The sequence below is a fragment of the Oncorhynchus tshawytscha genome, unplaced genomic scaffold (assembly GCF_018296145.1).
Source record: "Oncorhynchus tshawytscha isolate Ot180627B unplaced genomic scaffold, Otsh_v2.0 Un_contig_4370_pilon_pilon, whole genome shotgun sequence".
NCBI lineage: Eukaryota > Metazoa > Chordata > Actinopteri > Salmoniformes > Salmonidae > Oncorhynchus > Oncorhynchus tshawytscha.
In genome coordinates, this window is record NW_024609726.1 from 160,001 (window position 1) to 171,429 (window position 11,429).

General features: G+C 45.1%; 1 protein-coding gene and 1 long non-coding RNA gene across 2 annotated transcripts in view; both read left to right on the plus strand.

Annotated features, from left to right (window-relative positions):
* hspa14 (heat shock protein 14) overlaps positions 1-11,429 on the plus strand; it is a 33,565-nt gene that overhangs the window by 21,334 nt on the left and 802 nt on the right. The window contains exons 8-10 of the mRNA XM_042317308.1: positions 341-496; positions 842-944; positions 11,136-11,348. Coding sequence (XP_042173242.1) covers positions 341-496; positions 842-944; positions 11,136-11,348 — 472 coding nt within the window. The remainder of the gene's footprint in view (positions 1-340; positions 497-841; positions 945-11,135; positions 11,349-11,429) is intronic.
* Positions 10,670-11,122, plus strand: LOC121845652. The gene is made up of 3 exons (XR_006082677.1): positions 10,670-10,857; positions 10,893-10,997; positions 11,028-11,122. It is a non-coding gene; the product is annotated as an uncharacterized LOC121845652 (long non-coding RNA).

Below are 11,429 nucleotides of genomic sequence, written 5' to 3' on the forward strand. Positions count from 1 at the left end.
CTTCATTTTTCAAGTGAAGTTCAGTATGCTAGCACACTCGTTTGGTTCGCTATTTGGCCAGCTGAACTGAAGCATGCTGACGCCCGGCCTGTCGGCTTCCCCCCTCCACCCGGCCTGTCGGCTTCCCCCCTCCACCCGGCCTGTCGGCTTCCCCCTCCACCCGGCCTGTCGGCTTCCCCCTCCACCCGGCCTGCTCCACCCGGCCTGTCGGCTTCCCCCCTCCGCCACAGTCTTGTAGTGGATGAGAGCTTCAACTGGAAGCCAGCGGGGTGACATGGGAGAACGTATTCCCCTACATCTGATCCCCTGGTTTTAAAGGTGCCTGTCTGTCTGTCTGTAGGTCGTTTAAACAGGATGTTAGTAGTAACGCGCGGGCCATGTTGAAGTTGATGAACGGAGCAGACATGGCCAAACATTCTCTCTCCACGCTGGGTTCTGCTAATTGCTTCGTTGACTCGCTACACGACGGCATGGACTTCGACTGCAACATCTCCAGGTGACTACACTACCCACAAACCCCTGCTCTCTTACCCACCACAATGTGTATTTGTATTTATTTATTTAACTAGCCAAGTCGGTTAAGAACAACAGGACATGGCTACACACACACACACACACTTATTTACAATGGCTGCCTAACCCGAATAACTCTGGGCCAATTATGCGCCACCTTATGGGACTTCCGATCACGGCCGGTTGTGAGACAGCCCTGAATGGAACCCGGGTCTGTAATGACACCTCTAGTACTGCGATGCAGGGCCTTAGACCGCTGTCCCTCACAATCCCCCTCTTCATACAATGCCACAGGAAAGTCACGCTGTGTGTTTTTTTTTTTTCTCAGGGCCCGTTTTGAGCTGCTGTGTTCTTCCCTGTTCAACAAGAGTGTCCAACCAATCAGAAGCTTGCTGGAGACGACTGGGCTCTCTACTAGCGACATCAACAAGGTAACCCTGACCTACCTAACATGGGTTTGGAAGTTACCATGTCACAGTGCTCTGTAAATACTGGACATATAGTTACATACTTTTTACTATTTATAAAAAAAAAAATGTATTTTTTGGGGGGGGGTGATGTGTCAACTTGTTTGACTTGATCCCTAGCTAGTTTGGCTTTCTCCAACAAAAAAAATAATTATTTCACCTGAGAAACATCACCTGACTCCTGTTCTCTCTAAACCTGAGAGGTCACCTTCCGACTAGATTACTGCAATGCTCTCCTTGGTGGGCTCTCCTCGAAAAGCATCCACAGGCTGCAGCTTGTGCAGAACAGCGTTGCCAGAGTCCTTACAGGAACCCAGAAATCAATCAATGAAATGTATTTATAAAGCCCTTCTTACATCAGCTGATATCTCAAAGTGCTGTACAGAAACCCAGCCTAAAACCCCAAACACCAAGCAATGCAGGTGCAGAAGCACGGTGGCTAGGAAAAACTCCCTAGAAAGACCAAAACCTAGGAAGAAACCTAGAGAGGAACCAGGCTATGAGGGGTGGCCAGTCCTCTTCTGGCTGTGCCGGGTGGAGATTATAACAGAACATGGCCAAGATGTTCAGCATGGTCAAATAATAATAATCACAGTGGTTGTAGAGGGTGCAACAGGTCAGCACCTCAGGAGTAAATGTCAGTTGGCTTTTCATAGCCGATCATTAAGAGTATCTCTACCGCTCCTGCTGTCTCTAGAGAGTTGAAAACAGCAGGTCTGGGACAGGTAGCACGTCCGTTGAACACGTCAGGGTTCCATAACCGCAGGCAGAACAGTTGAAACTGGAGCAGCAGCACGGCCAGGTGGACTGGGGACAGCAAGGAGTCACCATGCCAGGTAGTCCTGAGGCATGATCCTAGGGCTCAGGTCCCCTGAGAGAGAGAAGGAAAGAGAAGGCAGACCATTCCATAAAAATGGAGCTCAAAAGGAGAAAGCCCTGCCTCCAACTGTTTGCTAAGCGATTCTAGGGACAATTAGGAGACTTGCGTCTTGTGACCATAGCGTACGTGTAGGTATGTACGGCAGGACCAAATTGTAAAGATAGGTAGGAGGAAGCCCATGTAATGCTTTGTCGGTTAGCAGTAAAACCTTGAAATCAGCCCTTGCCTTAACAGGAAGCCAGTGTAGAGAGGCTAGTACTGGAGTAATATGATCAAATGTTTTGGTTCTAATCAGGATTCTAGCAGCCGTATTTAGCACTAACTGAAGTTTATTTAGTGCTTTATCCGGGTTGCCGGAAAGTAGAGCATTGCAGTAGTCTAACGTAGAAGTGACAAAAGCATGGATTAATTTTTCTGCATCATTTTTGGACAAAGTTTCTGATTTTTGCAATGTTACGTCGATGGAAAAAAGCTGTCCTTGAAACAGTCTTGATATGTTCGTCAAAAGAGAGATCAGGGTCCAGAGTAACGCTGAGGTCCTTCAGTTTTATTTGAGACGACTGTACAACCATCAAGATTAATTGTCAGATCCAACAGAAGATCTCTTTGTTTCTTGGGACCGAGAACAAGCATCTCTGTTTTGTCCGAGTTTAAAAGTAGAACATTTGCAGCCATCCACTTCCTTATGTCTGAAACAGTCTTCCAGGGAGGGCAATTTTGGGGCTTCACCATGTTTCATCGAAATGTACAGCTGTGTGTCATCCGCATAGCAGTGAAAGTTAACATTATGTTTCTGAATGACATCACCAAGAGGTAAAATATATAATGAAAACAATAGTGGTCCTAAAACAAAGCCTTGAGGAACACTGAAATTTACAGTTGATTTGTCAGAGGACAAACCACCCACAGACAAACGGATATATGTCAGACAGATAAGATTTAAACCAGGCCAGAACTTGTCCGTGTAAACCAATTTGCGTTTCCAATCTCTCCAAGAATGCGGTGATCGATGGTATCAAAAGCAGCACTAAGGTCTAGGAGCACGAGGACAAATGCAGAGTCTCAGTCTGACGCCATTAAAAGGTCATTTACCACCTTCACAAGTAAAGTCTCAGTGCTATGGGGTCTGAAACCAGACTGAAGCGCTTTGTATACATTGTTTGTCTTCAGGAGGGCAGTGAATTGCTTCGCAACAGCTTTTTCAATTTGTTTTTGAGAGGAATCAGAGATTCGATATAGGCCGATAGTTTAAAAAAATATTTTCTGGGTCAAGGTTTGGCTTTATTACTGCCACTTTTAGTGAGTTTGGTACACATCCGGTGGATAGAGAGCTGTTTATTATGTTCAACATAGGAGGGCCAAGCACAGGAAGCAGCTCTTTCAGTAGTTTAGTTGGAATAGGGTCCAGTATGCAGCTTGACGGTTTAGAGGCCATGATTATTTTCATCATTGTGTCAAGAGATATACTATTAAAAAACACGAGTGTCTCTCTTGATCCTAGGTCCTGGCAGAGTTGGGCAGACTCAGGACAACTGAGCTTTGGAGGAATAAGCAGATTTAAAGAGGTGTCCGTAATTTGCTCTCTAATGATCATGATCTTTTCCTTAAAGAAGTTGATGAATTTATCACTGCTGAAGTGAAAGCCATCCTCACTTGGGGAATGCTGCTTTTTAGTTAGCTTTGCGACAATATCAAAAATAAATTTCGGAATGTTCTTATTTTTCTCAATTAAGTTAGAAAAATAGGATGATCGAGCAGCAGTGAGGGCTCTACGGTACTGCACGGTACTGTCTTTCCAAGCTAGTCGGAAGACTTCCAGTTTGGTGTGGCGCCATTTCCGTTCCAATTTTCTGGAAGCTTGCTTCAGAGCTCGGGTATTTTCTGTATACCCGAGCTGTATACCAGGGATGCAACTGCGTCTAGGGTATTGCGCAAGGTTAAATTGAGTTCCTCAGTTAGGTGGTTAACTGATTTTTGTCCTCCGACGTCCTTGGGTAGGCAGAGGGAGTCTGTGTTGTCTGAGAATTTATAGCACGACTTTTGATGTTCCTTGGTTGGGGTCTGAGCAGATTATTTGTTGCGATTGCAAACGTAATAAAATGGTGGTCCGATAGTCCAGGATTATGAGGAAAAACATTAAGATCCACAACATTTATTCCACGGGACAAAACTAGGTCCAGAGTGTGACTGTGGGTAGGTCCAGAGACATGTTGGACAAAACCCATTGAGTTGATGATGGTTCCGAAAGCCTTTTGGAGTGGGTCTGTGGACTTTTCCATGTGAACATTAAAGTAACCAAAGATTAGAATAGTATCTGCTATGACTACAAGGTCCGATAGGAATTCAGGGAACTCAGTGAGGAATGCTGTATATGGCCCAGGAGGCCTGTAAACAGTAGCTATAAAAAGTGATTTAGTTGGCTGCATAGATTTCATGACTAGAAGCTCAAAAGATGAAAACTTCATTTTATTTTTTGTAAATTGAAATTTGCTATCGTAAATGTTAGAAACACCTCCGCCTTTGCGGGATGCACGGGGGATATGGTCACTAGTGTAGCCAGGAGGTGAGGTCTCATTTAACACAGTAAATTCAACAGGCTTAAGCCATGTTTCAGGCAGGCCAATCACATCAAGATTATGATCAGTCATTAGTTCATTGACTATAACTTCCTTGGAAGTGAGGGATCTAACATTAAGTAGCCCTATTTTGAGATGTGAGGTGTCACAATCTCTTTCAATAATGGCAGGAATGGAGGAGGTCTTTATTCTAGTGAGATTGCTGAGGCGAACACCGCCATGTTTAGTTTTGCCCAACCTAGGTTGAGGCACAGGCACTGTCTCAATGGGGATAGCTGAGCTGACTACACTGACGGTGCTCGTGGCAGACTCCACTAAGCTGGCAGGCTGGCTCTCATTGTGGAGCTAGGGCCCTGTCTATGCACCACCCTCAACTGCAAGGCTCTCCAGAGGGTAGTGCAGTCTGCACAATGCAAGTACTCATTTACAACTGCGACCTGGCCAAGATAAAGCAAAGCAGGAGACTCCTTTCTCCCTCACAAACTTTCAGCACCAGCTGTCAGAGCAGCTCACAGATCACTGCACCTGTACATAGCCCATCTGTAAATAGCCCATCCAACTACCTCATCCCCATACTGTATTTATTTATTTATCTTGCACCTTTGCACCCCAGTATCTCTACTTGCACATTCATCTTCTGCACATCTATCACTCCAGTGTTTAATTGCTAAATTGTAATTACTTTGCCACTACGGCCTATTTAAATAAAGGTGTAATTTAATAAAATAAACAGACTGGAATGGTCCACAGACCACAGACAGCATTGTGAAGAAGGCGCAGCAGCACCTCTTCAACCTCAGGAGGCTGAAGAAATGTGGCTTGTCACCCAAAACCCTGACACACTTTTACAGATGCACAATTGAGAGCATCATGTCGGGTTGTATCACAGCCTGGTACAGCAACTGCACCACCCTCAACTGCAAGGCTCTCCAGAGGGTTGTGAGGTCTGCACAACGCATCACCGGGGGCAAACTACCTGCCCTCCAGGACACCTACACCACCTGATGTCACAGGAAGGCCATAAAGATCCTCAAGGACAACAACCACCCGAGCCACTGCCTGTTCACCCCGCTATCATCCAGAAGGCGAGGTCAGCACAGGTGCATCAAAGCTGGGACCGAGAGACTGAAAAACAGCTTCTATCTCAAGGGCATCAGACTGCTAAACAGCCACCACTAACTCAGAGAGGCTGCTGCCTACATTGATGCCCAATCACTGGCCACTTTAATAAATGGATCACTGGTCACATTAAACATTGCCACTCTAAATAATGGCACTTTAATAATGTCTTCATATCTTACATTACTCATGACATTTACATACAGTTGAAGTTGGAAGTTTACATACACATTAGCCAAATACATTTAAACTCCGTTTTTCACAAGTCTTGACCAAGTAAAAATTCCCTGTCTTAGGTGAGTTAAGATCACTTTATTTTAAGAATGTGAAATGTCAAAATAATTGTAGAGAATTATTTTTTCCATCATATTCCCAGTGGGTCAAAGTTTACATTCACTCAATTCGTATTTGGTAGCATTGCCTTTAAATTGTTTAATTTGAGTCAAATGTTTCTGGTAGCCTTCCACAAGATTCCCACAATAAGTTGGGTGAATTTTGGCCCATTCCTCCAGACAGAGCTGGTGTAACAGAGTCAGGTTTGCAGGTCTCCTTGCTTGCACACACTTTTTCAGTTCTGTCCACAAATTTTCTATAGGATTGAGGTCAGGGCTTTGTGATAGCCACTCCAATACCTTGAATTTGTTGTCGTTCACTGGCTCCAGGTCATCGGATAAGTAAATAAGGCAGGGCTTTACCTAGCAAATACTTTATCTCAGCTCACTGGTTACCATAGCAGCACGCGCTCCAGCAGGTATATTTCACTGGTCACCCCCAAAGCCAATTCCTCCTTTGGCCGCCTTTCCTTCCAGTTCTCTGCTGCCAATGACTGGATCGAATCGCAAAAATCACTAAAGCTGTAGTCTCTCCCCCTCAAACTTTAAGCTTCAGCTGTCTTAGCAGCTTACCGATGGCTGTGTACAGTGAATCTGTAAATAGCACAGCCGACTACCTCATCCCCGTATTATTACTTACTGGGGTGCAAGAGGGTATCTCTACTTGCACATCTATCACTCCACTATTAATGCTAAATTGTAATTATTTTCACCTCGAGGGCCTATTGCCTTTCCTCCTTACTACATTTGCACACACTGTATCTAGATGTTTCTATTGTTATTGACTGTATGTTTGTTTATTCCATGTGTTACTCTGTTGTTGTTGTTGTAGCACTGCTTTGTTTTATCTTGGCCAGGTCGCAGAACTTGTTCTCAACTGGCCTACCTGGTTAAATAAAGGTGAAATAAATACAAATAAGAACTTGTTCTTAACTGACTTGCCTAGTTAAATAAAATAAATAACCCCGACATGTGGAAAGAGAAATCAAATGGAACCCTGTTTACAAAGAAATACTATATTACAGGGGGACATCCTGAGCCATTAAAAAGAGGACTTCCAAGAGGCCAGTTTTTCAGACTGTGTTGTATATGCCACTCCACAGAGGACTATCTAGAAAAAGCAGCGGAGATGAACAATAGGTTTCTAAGAAGAGGCTATTCTCCACAATGTGTGGATGAAGCTCTTAATGTGGCATTGTGGAAAACAGATGAACTGCTACCAAAAATACCCATTAGAGGTAAAGAACACTCTGGAATGTTCACCACCACAGACTCTGAACTATCAAAGTGGGAGATGCTGTCAAACACTGGCATGTTTTATCATGGGACCATATGAGATGCTGTCAAGAAACACTGGCATGTTTTATCATATGTTGTGTTCAATGAAGGCCTCCAGTAGCCTATATGTCGTGTTCAATGAAGGCCTCCAGTAGCCTATATGTCGTGTTCAATGAAGGCCTCCAGTAGCCTATATGTCGTGTTCAATGAAGGCCTCCAGTAGCCTATATGTTGTGTTCAATGAAGGCCTCCAGTAGCCTATATATCGTGTTCAATGAAGGCCTCCAGTAGCCTATATGTGGTGTTCAATGAAGGCCTCCAGTAGCCTATATGTGGTGTTCAATGAAGGCCTCCAGTAGCCTCAATATAGTAGCCGTGTTCAATGAAGGCCTCCAGTAGCCTATATGTTGTGTTCAATGAAGGCCTCCAGTAGCCTGCCTATATGTCGTGTTCAATGAAGGCCTCCAGTAGCCTATATGTTGTGTTCAATGAAGGCCTAGCCTAGTAGCCTATATGTGGTGTTCAATGAAGGCCTCCAGTAGCCTATATGTTGTGTTCAATGAAGGCCTCCAGTAGCCTATATGTGGTGTTCAATGAAGGCCTCCAGTAGCCTATATGTCGTGTTCAATGAAGGCCTCCAGTAGCCTATATGTGTGTGTTAGCCTATATGTTCAAGAAGGCCTCCAGTAGCCTATATGTTGTGTTCAATGAAGGCCTCCAGTAGCCTATATTTTGTGTTCAATGATGGCCTCCAGTAGCCTATATGTTGTGTTCAATGAAGGCCTCCAGTAGCCTATATGTTGTGTTCAATGAAGGCCTCCAGTAGCCTATATGTGGTGTTCAATGAAGGCCTCCAGTAGCCTATATGTGGTGTTCAATGAAGGCCTCCAGTAGCCTATATGTTGTGTTCAATGAAGGCCTCCAGTAGCCTATATGTCGTGTTCAATGAAGGCCTCCAGTAGCCTATATGTCGTGTTCAATGAAGGCCTCCAGTAGCCAGTAGCCTCCAGTAGCCTATATGTTGTGTTCAATGAAGGCCTCCAGTAGCCTATATGTCGTGTTCAATGAAGGCCTCCAGTAGCCTATATGTTGTGTTCAATGAAGGCCTCCAGTAGCCTATATGTGGTGTTCAATGAAGGCCTCCAGTAGCCTATATGTGTGTTCAATGAAGGCCTCCAGTAGCCTATATGTTGTGTTCAATGAAGGCCTCCAGTAGCCTATATGTTGTGTTCAATGAAGGCCTCCAGTAGCCTATATGTAGTAGCCTATATGTTGTGTTCAATGAAGGCCTCCAGTAGCCTATATGTTGTGTTCAATGTTCAATGAAGGCCCTAGCCAGTAGCCTATATGTCGTGTTCAATGAAGGCCTCCAGTAGCCTATATGTTGTGTTCAATGAAGGCCTCCAGTAGCCTATATGTTGTGTTCAATGAAGGCCTCCAGTAGCCTATATGTTGTGTTCAATGAAGGCCTCCAGTAGCCTATATGTTGTGTTCAATGAAGGCCTCCAGTAGCCTATATGTCGTGTTCAATGAAGGCCTCCAGTAGCCTATATGTGGTGTTCAATGAAGGCCTCCAGTAGCCTATATGTGGTGTTCAATGAAGGCCTCCAGTAGCCTATATGTTGTGTTCAATGAAGGCCTACATTGCATGAGACTTAACGTTTTTAACAACATGAAGGGCTTGACATGATTATTTTTTAACTTGGTCTGGGACACCGCGGGTCTGTAACTTGCACTGTGTTGTGTGATGCAAGAAACCAATAATATTCATCTTTTATTTTCTAATTATTACCATACAGAGAATTCGAGAATGTAGGCTACCCCTCTGCCTATTGGCTTATTTACACATTCAAGCCTGTCTCAAAACACCGCCCCTTTTTAATGAGATCTTTACCTTGACTGTCTTTTCAGACACTGTCCAGGTCTAATACGCAGTACAGTGAACATTACTTTATATAAATAATGCAACAATTCGACTGAGTTACAGTTCATAAAAGGAAATAAGTCCACTGATTTCAGTCGTAGAAAAAGTACCCAATTGTCATAGTTGAGTAAAAGTAAAGACACCTTTTTAATAGAAAATGACAAGTAAAATACCAGAGTAAAAGTCTAAAAGTATTTGGTTTTAAATATACTTAAGTATCAAGTGTAAATTTCAAATTCCTTATATTAAGGAGATGGCATGTTTATTTTTTTTATTGATGGCTAGCAAGGGGCACGCTCCAACACTCAGACATCATTACAGAGAGCCAGGGGCACGCTCCATCACTCAGACATCATTACAGATAGATAGCCAGGGGCACGCTCCATCACTCAGACATCATTACAGATAGATAGCCAGGGGGACATCATTACAGATAGATAGCCAGGGGCACGCTCCATCACTCAGACATCATTCATTACAGATAGCCAGGGACACGCTCCATCAGACATCATTACAGACATCATTACAGACATCATACAGAGAGCCAGGGACACGCTCCATCACTCAGACATCATTACAGATAGATAGCCAGGGACACGCTCCATCACTCAGACATCATTACAGATAGCCAGGGCTCCATCACTCAGACATCATTACAGATAGATAGCCCACGCTCCATCACTCAGACATCATTACAGATAGCCAGGGACACGCTCCATCACTCAGACATCATTACAGATAGCCAGGGACACGCTCCATCACTCAGACATCATTACAGAGAGCCAGGGCACGCTCCATAGACATCATTACAGAGCCAGGGGCACGCTCCATCACTCAGACATCATTACAGATAGATAGCCAGGGGCACGCTCCATCACTCAGACATCATTACAGATAGCCAGGGACACGCTCCATCACTCAGACACATCAGACATCATTACAGATAGATTCACTCAGACATCATTACAGATAGATAGCCAGGGACACGCTCCATCAGACATCATTACAGATAGATAGCCAGGGACACGCTCCATCACTCAGACATCATTACAGATAGCCAGGGACACGCTCCATCACTCAGACATCATTACAGATAGCTAGGGGCACGCTCCATCACTCAGACATCATTACAGATAGCTAGGGGCACACTCCATCACTCAGACATCATTACAGATAGCTAGGGGCACACTCCATCACTCAGACATCATTACAGATAGCCAGGGACACGCTCCATCACTCAGACATCATTACAGATAGATAGCCAGGGACACGCTCCAACACTCAGACATCATTACAGAGAGCCAGGGACACGCTCCATCACTCAGACATCATTACAGATAGATAGCCAGGGACACGCTCCATCACTCAGACATCATTACAGATAGATAGCCAGGGACACGCTCCATCACTCAGACATCATTACAGATAGATAGCCAGGGACACGCTCCAACACTCAGACATCATTACAGATAGATAGCCAGGGACACGCTCCATCACTCAGACATCATTACAGATAGATAGCCAGGGACACGCTCCATCACTCAGACATCATTACAGATAGATAGCCAGGGACACGCTCCATCACTCAGACATCATTACAGATAGATAGCCAGGGACACGCTCCATCACTCAGACATCATTACAGATAGCCAGGGACACGCTCCAACACATAGCCTAGGGCATGGAGTAGGGATGACCATATTCTCATATGCCCTCCCAGGCCCACCCTGCATAGAACTCCCCCCTCTCCATTTTAACTGTGTTCCAGGTGGTTCTCTGCGGGGGTTTAACACTGTGTTCCAGGTGGTTCTCTGCGGGGGTTTAACACTGTGTTCCAGGTGGTTCTCTGCGGGGGTTTAACACTGTGTTCCAGGTGGTTCTCTGCGGGGGTTTAACACTGTGTTCCAGGTGGTTCGGGGGTTTAACACTGTGTTCCAGGTGGTTCTCTGCGGGGGTTTAACACTGTGTTCCAGATGGTTCTCTGCGGGGGTTTAACACTGTGTTTCAGGTGGTTCTCTGCGAGGGGTTTAACATTGTATGTTTCAGGTGGTTCTCTGCGGGGGCTCTGCGAGGATTCCTCGGCTGCAGCAGATGATCAAAGATCTGTTCGCTGACGTGGAGCTGCTCAGCTCCGCACCTCCTGATGAGGTCATAGCGGTCGGCGCAGCGATGGAAGCGGGCCTTCTAGTCGGGCGGGAGATTGGCTCCTCCCCAGAGTCTGTTACCGTGGAAGCCTGTGTCTCAGACATTCTGCTCAAGGTACACAGACACACACACACACACAGATCAGTGACTTATAGAGTAGCTTCTGGCTAATTGGCTAATCTGTGTGATTGACAG